At 30.0% G+C, this 21,881-nt stretch overlaps 2 protein-coding genes across 8 annotated transcripts in view; one reads left to right on the forward strand and one right to left on the reverse strand.

The window, feature by feature from the left end:
- The first annotated feature begins 158 nt into the window (after nt 1–158).
- Nucleotides 159–12,667, forward strand: LOC119616142 (dynamin-like 120 kDa protein, mitochondrial). Of its 4 annotated transcripts, none has more exons than XM_037972392.1 (16): nt 159–404; nt 623–929; nt 999–1,134; nt 3,074–3,190; nt 3,327–3,401; nt 3,465–4,054; nt 4,121–4,348; nt 4,417–4,562; nt 4,635–4,799; nt 4,863–5,050; nt 5,646–5,723; nt 5,799–6,193; nt 6,293–6,411; nt 11,842–11,926; nt 11,999–12,203; nt 12,269–12,667. In XM_037972392.1, the coding sequence occupies exons 1-16, from the start codon at nt 373–375 to the stop codon at nt 12,331–12,333; spliced, it is 2,931 nt and encodes a 976-aa protein (XP_037828320.1). In that variant the 5' UTR covers nt 159–372; the 3' UTR covers nt 12,334–12,667. The 4 variants fall into 4 exon arrangements, with proteins under 4 accessions (XP_037828320.1, XP_037828322.1, XP_037828321.1 ...); XM_037972393.1 differs by having other exon boundaries at nt 210–404; nt 4,863–5,041; XM_037972394.1 differs by lacking the exon at nt 3,074–3,190 and having other exon boundaries at nt 12,269–12,507.
- Nucleotides 12,668–13,315: 648 nt separating this feature from the next.
- Nucleotides 13,316–21,881, reverse strand: part of LOC119616143 (monocarboxylate transporter 12) — a 35,729-nt gene continuing 27,163 nt past the window's right edge. For all 4 annotated transcript variants that reach the window (XM_037972400.1, XM_037972396.1, XM_037972398.1 and 1 more), the window contains 2 exons: nt 17,443–19,314; nt 13,316–16,557 (listed from right to left, as the gene is read on the reverse strand). In XM_037972400.1, coding sequence (XP_037828328.1) covers nt 16,397–16,557; nt 17,443–19,309 — 2,028 coding nt within the window. In that variant the 5' untranslated portion in view covers nt 19,310–19,314 and the 3' untranslated portion in view covers nt 13,316–16,396. The remainder of the gene's footprint in view (nt 16,558–17,442; nt 19,315–21,881) is intronic.

Genomic DNA, 21,881 nt, shown 5'->3' on the forward strand with positions numbered 1-21,881 from the left:
TTTTAATTTTTTATTGCAAACGTTTTTTTATTTGAAATTTTTCAAAAAGTCGACTTTTTGTTTCAATTATAGGATTCTAGTTTGCAATGGTAACACTAAAGAAAACGCTGAAATTACCACAAATGATTTCCCCGCCCAATAAAAAAAAATCATTGAAAAAGTAGTTACATTAACAACACTGCTTACAAAAGAAATGTCAAAATTTCAACAAGAACAAGAATATTTTCGATCTCATGTCATCATCAGAAATTTGCTGCCGCTGAAGTAAAAAAAAGAAAAATTTGCCTTAATTTTTCCTAAAAAAAGATTCTTGTGAATCAGGAATTTTTTGCAAAACTATTGAAAATAAAAGGAGACCACAAGCACTGAAATATGTTACGAGCGACCAGAAATATTGCCTACCGGTAAGTTGTTTATTTTTGTTGTGTGAAATGTGCTGAAGGACGCATTATGAAATTGGCGTTGGCCAACATAGAACAATGAGAAAAAAGTTGTAAAAACTAAAATAAACACATTGTTCATATTTATTTTCTCATGCTTAAGTAATAGTTTACTAATAGTTATACACGCTCCCTTTTGTTTATTTGCGAAAAAAAAAAAATGACAACAATAAATGATGCAGCGATGCCAACAAACGTGTGAAATATTTATGCAGTAAGATTGCGGTATCGAGTCAGGTAACAAATTATTCCACCCTAAATCAAAGATACGGTGGCAATCAATATCAACAACAGCACAACAGGGGCAGTGGCAGCAACTATCGTCATCAACGCGGCAATGATTTCCTAGTACCTTTGGGTCCCCGCGGCTGGACTATACCACCAAATCGCAGCTATGGCATGGTGGTAGTGCGTATTTTGCGTGGAGCCCTTAAGTTGCGTTATTTATTGTTGGGCGGTGCCATCGGTGGTGGCATGACTTTAAATAAAGTAAGTTGTTTTTATTTATTGGAGAAATAAACTTATATAATACATTTTTCATTTGTTATTATTTTCAAGAAATATGAAGACTGGAAAGATGGTTTACCCGATTTGAAATGGCTGGAAGAAGCATTGCCCCAGGGTGAAAAATGGAGTCAATTTTCAAAAACCTTAATAGAAGTTGGAGGTGCTGTTAAGGATGTTATTGAAATTGGTAAGTATTGAGTGTTGAATCATTACAAATTAAAAAAAGAAAACTATCTCTCACTTTAAAATGCTGCAAAATTTTCTCAATATAATTTTTTTTTTTAATTATTATAATTGTTGCATTTTTATTTAACACATTTTTCTATGCGTTTTGTTACTAACAATCATTAAAGTTTTATATTTAGTTTATATGTGGTTTATTTGGGAATTGAACATGCATATTTTTGGTGTTGTGTTTATTGTTAAATCTTAAATCATGAAATGAAATCAATTTTCTGAAGATGTGTGTTATCTTCGGGTTGCAAATCTTGAATAAGTCTATAAGACATGCTTTTGAGATGTTTGCTATTGATGGAATAGATTATAAATTAGACTAGACTATAGATTAGACTATAGACTAGACTATAGATTAGACTATAGATTAGACTATAGATTATACTATAGATTAGACAATAGATTAGATTATAGACTAGACTATAGACTAGACTATAGACTAGACTTTAGACTTGACTGTAGTCTAGACTATAGACTTGACTAGACTATAGACTAAACTATAGACTAGACTACAGACTAAACTATAGACTTGACTATAGACTAGACTAGACTATAGACTAGACTATAGACTAGACTATATACTAGACTATAGACTAGACTATAGACTAGACTATAGACTAGACTATAGACTAGACTATAGACTAGACTATAGACTAGACTATAGACTAGACTATAGACTAGACTATATACTAGACTACAGACTAGACTATAGACTAGACTACTAGACTAGACTAGACTATAGACTAGACTATAGACTAGACTATAGACTAGACTATAGACTAGACTATAGACTAGACTATAGACTAGACTATAGACTAGACTATAGACTAGACTATAGACTAGACTATAGACTAGACTATAGACTAGACTATAGACTAGACTATAGACTAGACTATAGACTAGACTATAGACTAGACTAGACTATAGACTACACTATAGACCAGACTATAGACTAGACTATAGACTAGACTATAGACTAGACTATAGACTAGACTATAGACTAGACTATAGACTAGACTATAGACTAGACTATAGACTAGACTATAGACTAGACTATAGACTAGACTATAGACTAGACTATAGACTAGACTATAGACTAGACTATAGACTAGACTATGGACTAGACTATAGACTAGACTATAGACTAGACTATGGACTAGACTATAGACTAGTATATAGATTAGAATATAGAATAGGCTATAGAATTACCTATAGAATAGACTATAGAATTGTCTATAGAGTAGACTATAGTTAGATTAGCTAATAGAAATTTCCAAACTCTGGTTAAAAATCTCCAGATTTCCGCTAACCGTTAATACGAAAATCATCAAATTGTCAACACTGTTTCTAAGATCTATTTCTTACATTTTCCAATTTCAAACTTAAAAATTTGAAAAATGTTTTAAAATTTTACAGAATTTTAAAGAATTCTCAGTGAAGTTGAAGACCATTCTTAAATATGTTCCAAAATCAAACAGTAATTTCCTTTTCAAAGGAAATTTGGGATTTTTAAAACATTTCGATAATTTGTTTAAATAATTTTTGTTTATCTTTTATTGTTTATAATAGTTTCATTTAATTTTCTTAAATTAAAAGTTTGCAATTATTAATTTATTAATGTATTTTGCAAAATGAGCTTTTCTTAAAATAAATAACCGCAAATAAACTTTTATAAGACCCTTTAGTGGTTTATTATACACATACATAAATCATAAATCATTTACTTTAAAGGTATGTAAACTATTTTAAATCGATAGCAGAATAATTGGCACAAAACTGTAATTTAAAATGTTTTTCTAAAGACAAATTGTGTTCTTTTTTTTGTTTAAAAAAAAATGTTAAACTTAACTTTAACAAATAAAAAATGTGGGTTTATGTTTTCACACATTTAGATCCCAGACTAAAACGACTTGGGGAGGAAAAATTGGGCGAATGGAGGCAATGGTTCGATAGCCGTTTGGACGATGCTATAGAGGCAGCCGATTATCAAGGAACAAATATAATTGAATGTAGGTTTTTATGTTTTAAAAATGACACTTAAGTATAAATACCACATTTAAGCTTTTAAAGTGAGAGATTTTTAAATTTATTCAAATATTTATATTGAAATTTTATTAAAAATTATTTTTTTATTTGCTTATTTAGCCAAAGATGAAATTAAATCCAAAACAACAGTAGCTGCTCTTAGTCTTTCTGGTGATGAGAGTCGTAAGAAATATGGTAAGCTGTTAATTTATTAAAATAATTTATATTTATAATGTTTAAACCTCTTTTTCCTTTCAGAAACTTTACAATCCCAAGTTGAGACTTTACAAACTGAGATTATGAATGTTCAAATCAAATATCAAAAAGAATTGGAGAAAATGGAAAAAGAAAATCGTGAATTACGCCAACAGTACTTGATATTGAAACAGAACAAAAAGACCACCACAAAACGTATTAAAAAGTCTCTTATCGATATGTATTCAGAGGTTCTAGACGAATTATCTGGTTATGATACTAGCTACTCTATGGCCGATCATTTGCCACGTGTTGTTGTGGTCGGAGATCAGAGTAGTGGTAAAACTTCAGTTTTAGAATCAATTGCTAAAGCTCGTATCTTTCCACGAGGCAGTGGTGAAATGATGACACGAGCTCCTGTCAAAGTTACACTAGCTGAAGGTCCCTATCATGTGGCACAATTTCGTGATTCCGATCGGGAATATGATTTGAATAAAGAATCTGATTTGGCGGACTTGAGAAGAGAAGTTGAATTTCGTATGAGAGCTTCGGTACGTGGCGGCAAGACGGTCAGTAATGAAGTTATTTCTATGACAGTTAAAGGCCCCGGTTTACAGCGTATGGTTTTGGTTGATTTGCCTGGTATTATATCGGTGAGTAAATTAGATGCCCTTAATATTAGACAATTTAAAATATCTTTTGTTTTTTTACAATTACAGACAATGACTGTTGATATGGCCTCCGATACTAAAGATTCTATACACCAAATGACCAAACACTATATGAGTAATCCTAACGCCATAATTCTATGCATACAAGATGGCTCCGTGGATGCCGAACGTAGTAATGTTACTGATTTGGTAATGCAATGTGATCCCTTGGGACGTCGCACAATATTCGTACTCACAAAAGTGGATTTAGCCGAAGAATTGGCCGATCCTGAAAGAGTAAGAAAATTTAGTTTAGAAATTTTAATTTAATAATAAAATGATTCATTTTATTAATTGATTATTAGATAAGAAAAATTCTATCAGGCAAACTGTTTCCCATGAAAGCCTTAGGTTATTATGCTGTTGTCACCGGTCGAGGACGTAAGGATGATAGTATAGAGGCTATTAGACAATATGAAGAAAATTTCTTTAAAAATTCTAAATTGTTCCAGTAAGTATAAGAGCGTTAAAATAATGATGAATTAAATAGATGATATTTACACATGACATAATTTTTTAACAGACGCCGCGGTGTTATCATGCCTCATCAAGTAACCAGCCGTAATCTTAGTTTAGCTGTCTCTGATCGTTTTTGGAAAATGGTTAGAGAAACCATTGAACAGCAAGCAGATGCTTTTAAAGCTACCCGCTTTAATTTAGAAACAGAATGGAAAAATAATTTCCCCAGGTTAGTTTCATATTATTAATTAAAGTCTTTTAATACAGTAAGTTTTCGTCTTACATTCTATAGATTACGTGAATCCGGTCGTGATGAGTTGTTTGATAAAGCTAAAGGTGAAATACTCGATGAAGTAGTCACTCTATCACAACTTTCCGCCAAGAAATGGGAAGAAGCCTTAAATGAAAAACTATGGGATAAACTTTCAAATTATGTATTTGAAAATATTTACCTACCGGCTGCTCAGTCAGGTTCTCAAAGTAATATTATTTTATATTATTTTTAAGTTTATAAGTTTAGGAGCAAGCATATATTCAAGACTTCATTTGTGAGACGCCAAATCAAAGCTAGTTTGCGTTTATCCAACAATGTTTTAATGTTTTTCTTTTTCGATTGTGTAATTGATTTTTAAAGCCAGAGTTTAAAGATTTGGCAAAGATATCCTTATAATGTTTATGTTGTTCCAATAACAACCTTTGTAAATAATCTAATATTAACAGTATTTATCTTCTACTGATATTTTGCATTAATTTCATTTTAACTTTTCAAATCATGGGCATGTTTATCAAATATTATTTTACTGCAATTAAAAAAATATTTAAATTTTATATAATTTTTATTAAAAAATTACACAATTTATTTAAACACACATCCAATACACATAAAATAATATTTCTTAATTTCGAAATTATTTAAAACTTTTTGGTTTTAATGTTTTATAAATTCGGTGATTTTGGTGCGTTCTTTTAATTCAACTTTTTTCATTTTATCATCTCATTTTATTAATGAAAAAAAAAAACAAACAAAACAAACCTCAAAAAATTAACAATTTATATATTTTTTTGCAAAACCAAGATTCCTTTAACACCATGGTGGACATCAAATTGAGACAATGGGCTGAACAAGCTTTACCCGCCAAATCGGTAGAAGCAGGTAAGCAAAACATCCAATAATAATTATCAAAACAAAGAATTAACTTTTATGACTTTATTTTTTTTTTTTTTAAAGGCTGGGAAACCCTACAAAAAGAATTCATTACCCTCATGGATAAGGCTAAAAAATCTCCCGATCATGATGATATATTCGATAATCTTAAATCGGCTGTTGTTGATGAAGCCATCCGCAGACATTCTTGGGAAGATAAAGCCATTGATATGTTGCGTGTTATACAATTGAATACTTTAGAAGATCGTTTTGTTCATGATAAATCGGAATGGGATCAAGCTGTTAAATTTTTAGAATGTTCGGTTAAAGCTAAATTGGCCTTAACAGAAGAGACCCTTAGTGAAATGTTTGGTCCTGGCCAATTTACCCGTTTAACACATTGGAAATCTTTAACAGAAGATCAAAATAAACGTCGCCACGTTAAAAATGAATTGGATAAAATATTGAAAAATGATGATGTAAGTTGAAATTTGAATTTCAAAAATTAAAAAATTTTAAAAAATTATTTCCTATAATCCTTAATTTATACCATGATTTTCTTTTAATGTTTTTTCCAGAAACATTTACCCACTTTAACTTATGATGAATTAACAACAGTACGCAAAAATCTTCAAAGAGAAGGTGTTGAGGTGGATACAGATTATATCAGACAAACATGGTTCCCTGTTTATAGAAGGTAAGTCTGTGATTTTTTTAATTTTTAAAGAGAAAATCTTCATTAACTCCATTAACACATTTATATAAAATAGAAGCAAATGTAAGTAAAAGTTTAGGAAAATTTCATACACTAAAGCAATGAGCTCTTTTGTACTTGACTATAGATTAGACTATAGACTATACTATAGAATAGGCTATAGACTAGGCTATAGACTAGACTATAGACTATACTATAGACTAGGCTATAGACTAGGCTATAGACTAGACTATAGACTACACTATAGACTATACTATAGACTAGGCTATAGACTAGACTATAGACTAGACTATAGACTAGACTATAGACTAGACTATAGACTAGACTATAGACTAGGCTATAGACTAGACTATAGACTAGGCTATAGACTAGACTATAGACTAGGCTATAGACTAGACTATAGACTAGGCTATAGACTAGACTATAGACTAGGCTATAGACTAGACTATAGACTAGACTATAGACTAGGCTATAGACTAGACTATAGACTAGGCTATAGACTAGACTATAGACTAGACTATAGACTAGACTAGACTATAGACTAGACTATAGACTAGACTGTAGACTAGACTATAGACTAGACTATAGACTAGACTATAGACTAGACTATAGACTAGACTATAGACTAGACTATAGACTAGACTATAGACTAGACTATAGACTAGACTATAGACTAGACTATAGACTAGACTATAGACTAGAATATAGACCTGACTATAGACTAGACTATAGACTAGATATAGACCTGACTATAGACTAGACTATAGACTAGACTATAGACTAGACTATAGACTAGACTATAGACTAGACTATAGACTAGACTATAGACTAGACTGTAGACTAGACTATAGACTAGACTATAGACTAGACTATAGACTAGACTATAGACTAGACTATAGACTAGACTATAGACTAGACTATAGACTAGAATATAGACCTGACTATAGACTAGACTATAGACTAGAATATAGACTGACTAGACTAGACTATAGACTAGACTATAGACTAGACTATAGACTAGACTATAGACTAGACTATAGACTAGACTATAGACTAGACTATAGACTAGACTATAGACTAGACTATAGACTAGACTATAGACTAGACTATAGACTAGACTATAGACTAGGCTATAGACTAGACTATAGACTAGGCTATAGACTAGACTATAGACTAGACTATAGACTAGACTATAGACTAGACTATAGACTAGACTATAGACTAGACTATAGACTAGACTATAGACTAGACTATAGACTAGATATAGACCTGACTATAGACTAGACTATAGACTAGAATATAGACCTGACTATAGACTAGACTATAGACTAGACTATAGACTAGACTATAGACTAGACTATAGACTAGGCTATAGACTAGACTATAGACTAGACTATAGACTAGACTAGACTATAGACTAGACTAGACTAGACTAGACTAGACTGTAGACTAGACTAAGACTAGACTATAGACTAGACTATAGACTAGACTATAGACTAGACTATAGACTAGACTATAGACTAGACTATAGACTAGACTATAGACTAGAATATAGACCTGACTATAGACTAGACTATAGACCTGACTATAGACTAGACTATAGACTAGACTATAGACTAGACTATAGACTAGACTATAGACTAGACTATAGACTAGACTATAGACTAGACTATAGACTAGACTATAGACTAGACTATAGACTAGACTATAGACTAGACTATAGACTAGACTATAGACTAGACTATAGACTAGACTATAGACTAGGCTATAGACTAGACTATAGACTAGGCTATAGACTAGACTATAGACTAGGCTATAGACTAGACTATAGACTAGGCTATAGACTAGACTATAGACTAGGCTATAGACTAGACTATAGACTAGACTATAGACTAGGCTATAGACTAGACTATAGACTAGGCTATAGACTAGACTATAGACTAGACTATAGACTAGACTATAGACTAGACTATAGACTAGACTATAGACTAGACTATAGACTAGACTATAGACTAGACTATAGACTAGAATATAGACCTGACTATAGACTAGACTATAGACTAGAATATAGACCTGACTATAGACTAGACTATAGACTAGACTATAGACTAGACTATAGACTAGACTATAGACTAGACTATAGACTAGACTATAGACTAGACTATAGACTAGACTATAGACTAGAATATAGACCTGACTAGACTAGACTATAGACTAGACTATAGACTAGACTATAGACTAGACTATAGACTAGACTATAGACTAGACTATAGACTAGATAGACTAGACTATAGACTAGACTATAGACTAGACTATAGACTAGACTATAGACTAGACTATAGACTAGACTATAGACTAGACTATAGACTAGACTATAGACTAGACTATAGACTAGACTATAGACTAGACTATAGACTAGACTATAGACTAGACTATAGACTAGACTATAGACTAGACTATAGACTAGACTATAGACTAGACTATAGACTAGACTATAGACTAGACTATAGACTAGACTATAGACTAGACTATAGACTAGGACTATAGACTAGACTATAGACTAGACTATAGATAGACTATAGACTAGACTATAGACTAGACTATAGACTAGACTATAGACTAGACTATAGACTAGACTATAAGACTAGACTATAGACTAGACTATAGACTAGACTATAGACTAGACTATAGACTAGACTATAGACTAGACTATAGACTAGACTATAGACTGACTATAGACTAGACTATAGACTAGACTATAGACTAGACTATAGACTAGACTATAGGACTAGACTATAGACTAGACTATAGACTAGACTATAGACTGACTATAGACTAGGACTATAGACGACTATAGCTGACTATAGGGACTAGACTATAGGACTAGACTATAGGACTAGACTATAGACTAGACTATAGACTAGACTATAGACTAGACATAGTACTAGACTATAGGACTAGACTAGACTAGACTATAGACTAGACCTATAACTAGACTATAGACTAGACTATAGACTAGAATAGAGACTAGACTATAGACTAGACTATAGACTATAGACTAGACTATAGACTAGACTATAGACTAGACTATAGACTAGACTATAGACTAGACTATAGACTAGACTATAGACTAGACTATAGACTAGACTATAGACTAGACTATAGACTAGACAAGACTAGACTATAGACTAGACTATAGACTAGACTATAGACTAGACTATAGACTAGACTATAGACTAGACTATAGACTAGACTATAGACTAGACTATAGACTAGACTATAGACTAGACTATAGACTAGACTATAGACTAGACTATAGACTAGACTATAGACTAGACTATAGACTAGACTATAGACTAGACTATAGACTAGACTATAGACTAGACTATAGACTAGACTATAGACTAGACTATAGACTAGACTATAGACTAGACTATAGACTAGACTATAGACTAGACTATAGACTAGACTATAGACTAGACTATAGACTAGACTATAGACTAGACTATAGACTAGACTATAGACTAGACTATAGACTAGACTATAGACTAGACTATAGACTAGACTATAGACTAGACTATAGACTAGACTATAGACTAGACTATAGACTAGACTATAGACTAGACTATAGACTAGACTATAGACTAGACTATAGACTAGACTATAGACTAGACTATAGACTAGACTATAGACTAGACTATAGACTAGACTATAGACTAGACTATAGACTAGACTATAGACTAGACTATAGACTAGACTATAGACTAGACTATAGACTAGACTATAGACTAGATTATAGACTAGACTATAGACTAGACTATAGACTAGACTATAGACTAGACTATAGACTAGACTATAGACTAGACTATAGACTAGACTATAGACTAGACTATAGACTAGACTATAGACTAGACTATAGACTAGACTATAGACTAGACTATATAGACTAGACTATAGACTAGACTATAGACTAGACTATAGACTAGACTATAGACTAGACTATAGACTAGACTATAGACTAGACTATAGACTAGACTATAGACTAGACTATAGACTAGACTATAGGACTAGACTATAGACTAGACTATAGACTAGACTATAGACTAGACTATAGACTAGACTATAGACTAGACTATAGACTAGACTATAGACTAGACTATAGACTAGACTATAGACTAGACTATAGACTAGACTATAGACTAGACTAATAGACTAGACTAGTAGACTAGACTATAGACTAGACTATAGACTAGACTATAGACTAGACTATAGGACTAGACATAGACTAGACTATAGACTAGACTATAGACTAGACTATAGACTAGACTATAGACTAGACTATAGACTAGACTATAGACTAGACTATAGACTAGACTATAAACTAGACTATAAACTAGTCTAGATTATAGACTAGACAATAGACTAGATTATAGACTAAACATAGTCTAGTCTATATCTAGTCTTAATTTCGAAAAGTTTGAAGTTATATTCGAAATTATTTGAAGTTGTTAAATTAATCTGTAAATCATAAGGATTTTTAGAATATAAACATTTTTGAAGGTTTTTATTAATTTCGAAAAATTCGAAGTTATGTTCGAAAATTCTTTAAAGCTGTTAAAATAATATTTGAAGCATAAGAATTCAGAAAAATATGATTTTAGTTTTATTTAAGGTCAATTTCCTATAATTTCGTATTTCGAACATAAAAATTTTGAAAATATGTAATTTGAAAAATTTTCAAGAATTTCAAAATATTCACAATGTAGTTTTAGAAAATAAAAATTTTTGAGGTTGTTTATAAATTTCGAAAAATTTGAAGTTATGTTCAAAAGAGTTTTGAATGAAGTTTTTGAGTACAGTTTTAGAATATAATCATGTTTGAGTTTTTTTTAATAATTACTAAAATTCGAAGTTATATTCGAAAATTTCATAAAAACATGATTTTAGTGGTTTTTGAGTTCAATTTCTTACATTTTCAAATTTCGATCATAAAAGTTTCGAAAATAATTGCAAAAATTGTATAATTTATGATGGTTTCAACTGTTTAAGGTGTTCGAAGTTAGATTTTTTTTAACTTATAATTTCGTATAATAAGTTTTGATGAGCTTTTTTTTAATTATCGGAAATTCAAACTTATGTTCGAATATAGGCTTTTTAAGAAATGTTCAGATTAAAATTCCAATATGAGATAACTACCATATATACCTTATGGAATAAGTTTTCGTATCGAAAATATTCTTAAATTAGAGATTTAAAATTTTTGATAAAAGTTCGGTGCTTCGGTTCTCAAAAACATTTAAATAAGTTTCAAATCATGCTCACGCATAAACTAAGTTCACTAAAACGAAGTAAAATTTACAAAAATGCGAAATTAATTCAACTCACGCACAAAAATATTAATTGATTTTACAGACATTTCCTTAAACAAGCCTTACAAAGAGCTAATGACTGCCGCAAGGCTTACTATTTATACAGTCAACAAGGAGCTGAATGTGAGGTAAGTTAAACTTAACCTTAACTGAAAATTCAACAGCAAATATGTTTTATTATAATCAAAACTTAATTACAGATCAATTGCAGTGATGTAGTACTATTTTGGCGCATACAACAAGTAATACGTGTAACAGCAAATGCTTTAAGACAACAGGTTATAAACCGTGAGGCCAGACGACTTGATAGAGAAATAAAAGAAGTCTTAGATGAATTTAGTGAAGACGATGAAAAGAAGGCACATTTATTAACGGGCAAAAGAGTTACACTGGCAGAAGAATTAAGTAGGTTTTTGTTTTTAAATTTGTAAATATTTATTTAACTAATTTGTTTTGTTGTCTATTTACAGTTAAAGTAAGACAAATCCAAGAGAAGCTAGAAGAGTTCATTAATAGTCTGAATCAGGAAAAGTAAACTTTAAACAACAACAACAACATCATTGTCTCCTACATATTAAAGTTTAAAATTACATACAAAGATATTTTTTTCTTGTTTATACTATTATAAGACATTCATTTTATAACTCTAGTCCTTCATTAAATTTACTCTATGCTTCTTATTTTTTGTTTGCTTGTTTTTGCAAAACAATTTTATTTTATTTTATTTGAATTTTTTTCCGTTGCTTTTTTGATTTTTTTTTTTTTTTTGCTAAACCATCTGTTGGTTTTATTTATTTTTATTTAAATTTTTGTTTTGAAAATCAAAACCAGCTTTGAAACTCGTTAGAATAAAGATTAAACAAACTTTACTTAGTTTTTCAGTTTTTAATTAAAACAATTTACTTACTTGGCAGACATACTTGTTTGTAGTGTATAAAACAACATCTTATAAGTGACTTGATGTTGTTTTTTTTTTAATAATGTTATAAATAAAACTATTAAATAGTTGTTTATGGAGACTTTTTATTTAGTTACAGTTTTCTTTCTCTCTGTGTTTTAAAAACTTATTACAAAATTATTTAAATTATTATTACAACATTTTGCTGTATTTACTTTTCTACTCTGCTGCTGCTGCTGTTTTATATTATTTAACAACATTGTTTTAGTTTTAATTAAAAAAAAAAACAATTTATAACTTGTTTAAAGCTTACTTAAACAGTTAAATAAACTTAATAGTATTTATTAAAAAAACAAAAAATATAAACGCATTTTCTTACTTTATTTCTAAATTAGCAAAAATTAAAAAAAAGTCTCTTTGTTTTTTTTTTCTTTTAACAAAATGAAAAACTAATATTGCAATTTTTTTTATAAATTAAGGGTTTTCCAGGCAACTTTTTCTTTACTTTTTAGAAATTTATAGCAAAATTGATCCAGGTTTCAAATTGCTGCCCTTGTTTAACCTTAATAGTTAAAATATTAAAAAAAAAAAGAAACAATGAAGTACAAGTTTTTAAGTGTATTTTTTAAAAGTATATTTAAATATAAACGATTTCTATTAACATTTAACAACATTCATTGGAAGGCACTTTAGTTTGTTTGATGATATATTTGACACAAAGTTTCTTTTATTACATTTTTCCCGGTAGCTAATAATCTAAAGCACAGGTTTTTACAATTATCTAACATAATTTTCATAAAACGTTTTTTAACTTTTAAAAAATTCTAATTCTATTTGAAATTGCTTATTAAATCTACTTATTACTGTTTTAGCATCGTTAACTCCTTTTGAAATTTGTAAACACTGTTTAGTTAGTTGTGGTTAGAAATTATGAAGAAAATTTTGAAATTGTAAACGATTTTATTCCCAACTAAATTTCAGAATATAATAGGATTCTATATATCTACTTTCGAACAATCGACTTTTTGTCGAAATAAGTCGTAGTCCTAATAAAGTCAATTAAAGTAAAAGTTGAAAAAGACGAAATAGTAAAAGTCGGAATTCGAAAAGTCGACTTTTTGTTACAACTTTCAAATCCTAGTTTAAGTCGAAAATTCAATGTCGACTTTTTCGTCCTAATAAAGTCGATAAACGATTGTCTAGTAAGGCAAGAACGGAACAATAGGGTCCTATACTTTTTGTCGGATAATTCGAAGTTTTTCCTCTTATGCCGAGTAGTCGAAAGATATAATTCAAATACTTGACTATTCGAAAAATTATTGAAAATACCCGAAAATTGACTTAATTAAATGCAAAAGTTTGGAAAACCGACATTTTATAATATGCAAAAAGTCAACTTTTCATAATTTGCAAAAAGTCAGAAAAGTCTATATTAAAAAAGTTTCAAAAAGTCGACTATTTCAAATAAATTAAAAAAAAAAATTTTTTGTTTAAATTCTTCGATAAAGTCGGAAAATATGAATAATTGCAAAAAGTAGCAGATTTGACTTTTCAGAAAATGCCAGAAAGTCGACTTTTTAAAAATTGCAAAAATTCTAAAATTTATTTAAATGTTGGATCGAGATGATATTGCAATTAATTGTGGTAAAGTCGACAATTTCCAAATTGTAATTAGTCGAATAATTGATTTTTCATAAAATGAAAAAAGGCGAAAGGTCGACTTTTTATAATTTGCAAAAAGTCGACTTTCTTCCAATATTGCAAAAAGTCGGAAAAAATTTTTAAATTCTTAAAAATCAACTTTCGTAAAAAATTTTGTAAAAAATTTGATAAGTCGACTTTTTATTTCAATGTTGGATAAAAATTAACAATTTCAAAATTGTTAAAAGTTGAAAAAACGACTGACACTTCATCATTCATTTTCGATTTAAAATCAACTTTTCATAATTTGCAAAAAGTCGACTTTTCTTAATTTGCAAAAAGTCGAAATGTCAACTTTTTGTTTCAATATCGGATAAAGTCGAAATGTATATATTAAAAAAAGTCAACAATTTTAAAATTGTAATTAGTCGAAAAATTTATTTTTCATAAAATGTAAAAAGTCGAAACATAGACTTTTTCCAAGTCGGTTAAGTCAAATAGTAGACTTTTTTCAAATTCGGATAAAGACGAAAAAGTCAATGCTGAAATAATTTCGAAAAGTTAAAATTCCAAAAAGTTAAAATTCCAAAAAGTCAACTTTCGAAATTTGTAAAAAAGTTTAAAACTCGACTTTTTGTATCAATATTAGATAAATTTCGGAAGTCGTCGAAAAGTTCGGAAGTCGTTTTTTTGTTTCTACTGTAGAACCCTTATTTAAATATTCAGAAAACTTCAACCCTTTTTGGAATTCGCTAAAGAAACTGAAAGAAGGATCATTAAGTCGTTCGATTTGAACGTTTGTTTTCGTAACAACATATAGTATAATCCACCAGATATCTAATAAATTTAATCGTAATGTTGATATCAAAATAAGTTTTCGTTACAAAATGTCTTTCTATCAGATATGCGTTAATGTCGCCCTTAAATGAATAATGAAAGTAAAACGATCGCAAAAGCATAAGTAATTTTTCTTTTTAAGGATTAAAGATCTAAATTTTAAAAAATTTACGAGGCTGATTTAATAAACTCTTTTTTCTTTCGACTACGAAATAATGCCCATGTGCTGTAGATTATTAAATGGTCGATATAAACCGACTTTTAAATTTATTTTATTGATTTTTTTTTATTTATTTATTTCTTCTAGTTAAAATTTTATTCTAAATGCTGATCAACAGCTAGTCTAAAAAAATAACTTCTTTTTTTATTTCTGTTACTTATATAAATTTAGTTTGTTTTAGATTTGTAAAAAGGGATCAAATAGTAAACTAAGACTTCTTACAAAATTATATATATAAAGTTCTTTAAAAAGTTGTATTTTATAGGTGATGTAATATGTGACTTCTATATTTTTTTATTTAAATATTTAAAAGGAGTCTTAAAGTAATTTTTTTTTAGTATTTTATTTTCTTTATAAATTACATTTTACAAATGTTTTATTATTTTATTTTTTTATTAAAAATATTTAAAAAAAAATATCTGCACTAAAAAATCATAAAACCTGTTGTATCAGTCTTATTTGATCACCCTTTTTTTTTTCTTCACTTTATAAAACAATATTATTAGGCAAGTTTTTAAACTAACTATTACATTTAAAGTTTTGAAAATATTACAAAATCTTTTCAAATCCTTTCTTTTAGTATTCTGTTTACTTTAATATTAACTTAAGGCAAAATTGTATTTCATTATTATTTGGGTTATAAACTGTAAAACAAAGTGAACTATGTATAATTATGTAATAATAACAAAAGAAAAATTTAAAAAGAAATAATTAATGGGAAAAAAATAAGAACAATAAAAAAAGGAAAAATTAAAAAGTATGTTTTATGAAAATTTTGATTATTTTGCGGTTTTTTACTCAAAAATTAATATTAGAAAAGTTACTTTGCTCTGTTACAGTTTTCTTTAAATTAAATTAAATGTTATTAAATAGTAAACTCTTTTGTTTGTTTTTTTGTTGTTGTTGTTTTTCTTTAATTTGTTTTTGTTTTTATGTTATGTTTCAGTTTGTTTTATTATGTTTTAAGTCTAGGAATTCAGTTATTATGTTATTATTGTATATTTAGGCATGAGGTAATGATTGTGCTGCCTTTTCTTCATTCTTCTTCTTCTCCCAGTTGGACACCCAGGTTAGAGGATAACACAAGAAGGCGGAAACCAAGATAAGGCCACCAGCAAAGTAGAAGGAAATGTCATAGCTGCCAGTCATATCAAACAAAACACCTGTAAATGAAAACAGATAAATGTATATTATTATGGATATGTTAAACATTGGAGATTTCTAAAAAGATATAAAATTGGAAAATTATATCCAGATCACTTGTAAAAAAAAGACTAGTATCTCTTTCTTAATATGAATTACACAGGCCAGCAACTATTTAATCCAGAAATCAATGTATACTTTGCTAAATCCGAATCTTAACTTCTTTATCACATCACGGTTTTGAGTTATCGTGCCCTATATTTGAGTCGTAATAACAGCGCGAAGAGACCTTTATTGATAAAATCTATTATGACATCTCAAATTCCTGTTTGTCTGCTTAAAAATTAAGGTTTAATTTCTGTCATATCTTAATCCTTCTTCGAGATATCTTAATGAATATCTTATCAAACAAAATATTTGGAAAATGAACTTATTCCTAAGAAAGCTATTTGTTCTTTAAAGATACCCAAGAACTAGTACCAAAGATGACAATTTCTAATCAAAATCATTGATGGATAAAAGTAGCTCCAGAACCGTTCGTGTAACGATTAGTTCCGAAGGCAACAATTTCAAAGAAAATTTATATTTCAGTGGCGTTCTATGGAACTAGTATGAACTTTATGATTCTTCCAAATGAAAACAATTGATGGAAAAACTAAATGGTTTCAGAAGTCAAAAATGTCTAAAAAATTGATAGAAGAACTAACAGGAACTGATCTATAGAGTGAATATCAACTCTATAACTCAACCTCAAAACTAATTTCGAATCTAAAAGGTTTCTATAAAACGGTTCCATAAACGATATCACTTTCATTTGTATATATGGTTTCACCTTAACCTATAAAATTAACATTCCCGATTTCTATTCATTATATATATGTACATAATTAATTCTACCAACTTACCGGCAATAGGACTGCCTACGGTAGCAGCTATACCCTGGAACAACATCAGGAAACCATAAGCATTTGTCAATTTCTCCAAACCAATCATTTCGACAGCAATGAGAGATCTCAAAGCCGAGAAGCAGGCAATACACAAACCGAACAAAACAGCAAAAGTCCACTGACTGGCACTGGTAATGACGACACCACTGAAAATTGTGGCAACACCACCAGCGGTAATGGCAATATTGTTTAACCATAGAGGCTTAACACTGGGGAAGGATGAGACGAAACCACACAATATCCTAGCAATTGTATTGATCAAACCAATACCGGACACAACACCCAAAGCCGAACCGGTATCCATGCCAGCCAATTCTGCTCTAGGCACCAAGAATGTAAAGGGAACGAAGAAACCCATCATTGTCAAGAAACCGGAGAAAGCCAATAACATGAAAGAGGGTGATTTCAACAGAGTTACATCCAACATAGTGGATAAAGTACGACGTACAGCTTCGGGACACAAGTGACAGCCCTTAGAACGAGCTTCCAATTCTTCGGTTTTGGTGGGTAGACGGGTGACGGACATGTGATAGGCCAAGGAGGATTGTGACTGGTATTGGGGTATTCGTGTAAGGGAGCCGGAGAAGAAGATATCATCACGATACATGGGACGGGTAACGCTGGTGTTGACGGCATCTTGAGAGCCAACATTGCTGCGACTGCCAATATTTGGTGGACGTCTGCCGGAAACAGTGTGACGACGGCCTTGTACAATGGTGGGCTTGGCCTCAGTCTCCAACAAGTTTTCATTTTCGGTTTCTTCTTCATTTTCGCCGACTGTGGTCAGTTCCTTGTTGAGATTGAAGGTCATTTGTTGAGTTTCACCATTAGGTGTGGTTGGTTGAGATTTACGTAAGTTCTTTAATTCAGTACCCTTGCTTTGGCCCGATAGTCGGCGTTCCATATTGACACCTTTGAATACCTCAGCAGCTGTGGGATAGTGATGTTTGGGCGAAGCACCCACATAGGTGTTGTGGGCAGAGTTGGGCATAGAATAGGCAAAACGTCCCTCAGGTAAGGGCTTGCTAAAGGCAGTGGTGGCAAATTGAGGTTTAGGAGCAACAGCATTGCCATGACCATTCAATTTCCTCTTCTCATCTTCTTCCTCGACTACGGCTAAAGTAAGAGGTTGGATAGGTCTGAAAGCCAAGCCAAAGATGGCACAACCAATGATAATGAAACCTTGATACATCATAGTTTGGCGCCAGCTAAATTGGCTCAACATGTAGTTGGTCAAGGGAGCGAATACGAAAGTACCCACACCTGAACCGCACATAGCCAAACCGGTGGCCAAAGCTCTCCATTTTTCAAAATAGAAACCAATTATGACCACGGCGGGAATATAGACCATACAGAAGCCAATGCCACCCAAAATACCGTAAGTTATGAAGAGCATTTCCACACTGGTGGCATAACTGGATACAATAAAGCAGACAGCTGCAAAAAGAGCACCAGCAATAGTTACTGGCCGGAAACCAAAACGATTGGCCAAAGCACTTACAAATGGACCAGCCATTAAGTAGCAACCACTGAGCAATGAAGATACAAACGCCACATAACCTTTGGACACTTGAAACTCTTCGATAAGGCTAGACTGAATGAGACCGGAACAGAAGACAATACCATCAATGACTGTACAGCAAAGGAAGGAGGCTACCATAACCACCCAAGCCCAGCCACTGTCGGGTGGTATGACAACGGCAGCTGTTGATTTATCGACCTCTTCGACTTCATCTGATTCATTTATAACTTTGTTAACCAAAGATTCAGAAGCAGCCGGTTCATCATTGGTCGGTTTTCGATGATTTTGATTTGTTGTGGCCATTTATTCTGGAAAAGAAGATGAAGAAAAGACATGATTAAAAAAGGATGCTTTAAAGTGGATAAAGAGAAAGTAAGAGTTTGTTGTCTTTATGATTTTAATAAAACAAATTTTGGGAAACACTGGTTTAAGAAGGATAATAAAGAGGTGTAATGTTTTTAAAAAAATCGTAGGCAATTAAGAGACTGCTAGAATTATAGGTTTTAAATTCGTGTTTTTGTTTTTGCCCCTTTTAGTGACATTGATGTAGTTGTTGTGGCATTATTATTGCTGTTATATTTTGTCAGCAAAATGGGCTTAAAGTAGCAAATATTAACAATAAGAATATTGAAAAAAGCAAAAGAATTGAGCTTGAAAAAGTCAATACTAAATTGTGACGAAAGGAAGCCCTATACATAATTGCTGTTATGATTGTTTCCAAGTTATTTTTGGATATCGATAATATTTGTTGTTGTTATTCTTATTATTTGGCCATACATAAACATAATATGTATGGGATGTACATACATATGTATTTATGTATGTTTGCCTCCACATATGTGCATATTTATGCATACATATGTTTTTTTGATTATATTAAATATTCCACTTATGAATCGTATTTATTAAGTATGTGCTGGGCATATTAATTATACATTGTAGACAGATTGTAAATTTAATTATTCATTAATAAGGTATTTAAAGAAAATACACTGAGAAATCGGGTTTTGAAATACATATGTATATAGTTAGAAAAAGTACTGATAATGTCGTGGGGTACCGCGGTATTTTACGATATCGAAAAGTACTTGTTAAGTACTAGGAACTACTTTTTTGGATGAATTTCTAAAAGTTTTCTTGTTAAAATTTTCAAATATTTTTTTTAAGGTATTTTAATTTATGAATAAATTAACCGAATTTTCATTAACACATATTTACTGTAAAAATATGAATGTTCTTTATTTTTATCACAAAACATATATTTAACAAAAGAATTACTTATATATTTTATTTATAAATAATATTCAAAATGTAAAATTTTCAATTCCATATAAGATGGTGGCCTTTAGCCAATAATTTCATTTGAAACCAAAAGTTTTTCACCTTTTTTTGTTTTAAAATTAAACCAAATTGTCCTTGCCTATTTATATATCTGTACAAAACAATAAATCTTAACATTTTTTAAAAAATAATATGTATTAAACACAAGAAAAAGTAATTAATGTTATTTGATTTCAAGTTTTTAAAAATATGATTGAATTGTAGGAGAAAAAGAGCAAAATTTTAAAATTAAACAAAAAATGGGTATTTATTTATGTAAATAACCTTAAATCTTAAAAATTAAAAAAAAAACAATTTAAAAAACTTTATTATGTTTTTTTAATCGTAAAATTTCCTTTTATTCATTCCAAACTTCTATTTCCAATTAAAATTTTCTTCCCCATATAAAATTATTCCCAATAAATAGTATTTCTAACACAATTAAACTTTGAGTGTAAACTTTTTACAAATTGGGCATTAATACCAAACACCGCCCCCATCATAAACCCATTTCCTTATACAGTATGTATTTCTATATATAAAATAATAATGGCAACTCTATTTTAGTTTATCACTACCATTTAGTTTCAATTTGTATTGTTTCGCTAACGCCGGCTTGATTAATAACGTGTAATTTAATTTTTATGTTTTAAAGTGATAATTGTTTTCTATATAACCTATACAGTGAGTTTACTATTGTTAAATAATGTTTAAATGTTTTGGTGTATAAAATTAATTAGTTAATAACAATACAAAAAAAAATAAACTTAATAGAAAAGTGTGTACAAATGTGTCATTGAAAAGTCAAGGCTTTGGTTTTTGTTGGTATGTGAAGTTATTTAAAGTTTGTTTTTATCCTGAGTCTCAATTACTGTCTAATTATTTAAAGCGCCATGTTAAAAGTATAAAATTTGTTTTTGTTTATCTATTTTGTGAATGAAAATAATTATGAATGAAAAAATGTCGTCATTATATTTTACAGCCATGTTTGTTTGCATGTTTGTTGTCGTCGCACGTAAATTTATCAAACACTCGTACAAACATGTATACAATAGGTAGAAAGGTAAGTGTGTGAATGCATTGTTTACATTTTGTTATTGTTTTGTTTGTGTAAATGTCTCAATTTAATATGGAGGGAGTATCACAGAGTTGCTAAATTAGTTTAAGTTAGTGTTTTAACAGTGGGAAATCAAAGTCAAAGAAACTTCTGTTTGTTTTAATATAAAAGGAAAACTAAATAAACTATGCAATAAATAATTTTATTTATTTTATTAATTTAAAAGTGTTTCCCATTAAGAAGTGTTTTTTTTTGTACTCATTTCTTCAACTTCTCTTGCGGAAAAAGCAGATTTTCAAAAAAAAAGAACTTACTTCGTAGAATTTCTCAGGGAGACGAAATTTTCAAACAATACTTAACAGCTGTTTTTCTAAAAGAGTACATTTTTAAAATCAAAATTACTTAATCAACTTTTTATCTATTGACTAATCTATGAAAGAATCAATGAACTATCTATTGGATAATCTTTTGACTGATATATGGCCTAGTTTTTGTTCT

The sequence above is a fragment of the Lucilia sericata genome, unplaced genomic scaffold (genome assembly GCF_015586225.1).
Source record: "Lucilia sericata isolate MDLA Ls3-8-SP2 unplaced genomic scaffold, ASM1558622v1 Contig000058F_arrow, whole genome shotgun sequence".
Lineage (NCBI taxonomy): Eukaryota > Metazoa > Arthropoda > Insecta > Diptera > Calliphoridae > Lucilia > Lucilia sericata.

Coding starts and splice junctions, on each gene's coding strand:
- LOC119616142 (XM_037972392.1), top strand. CDS start 373: ATGTTACGAGCGACCAGAAATATTGCCTACCG. Junction 3,191..3,326: donor AGGAACAAATATAATTGAAT/GTAGGTTTTTAT, acceptor TTGCTTATTTAG/CCAAAGATGAAATTAAATCC. Junction 4,800..4,862: donor TGGAAAAATAATTTCCCCAG/GTTAGTTTCATA, acceptor TACATTCTATAG/ATTACGTGAATCCGGTCGTG.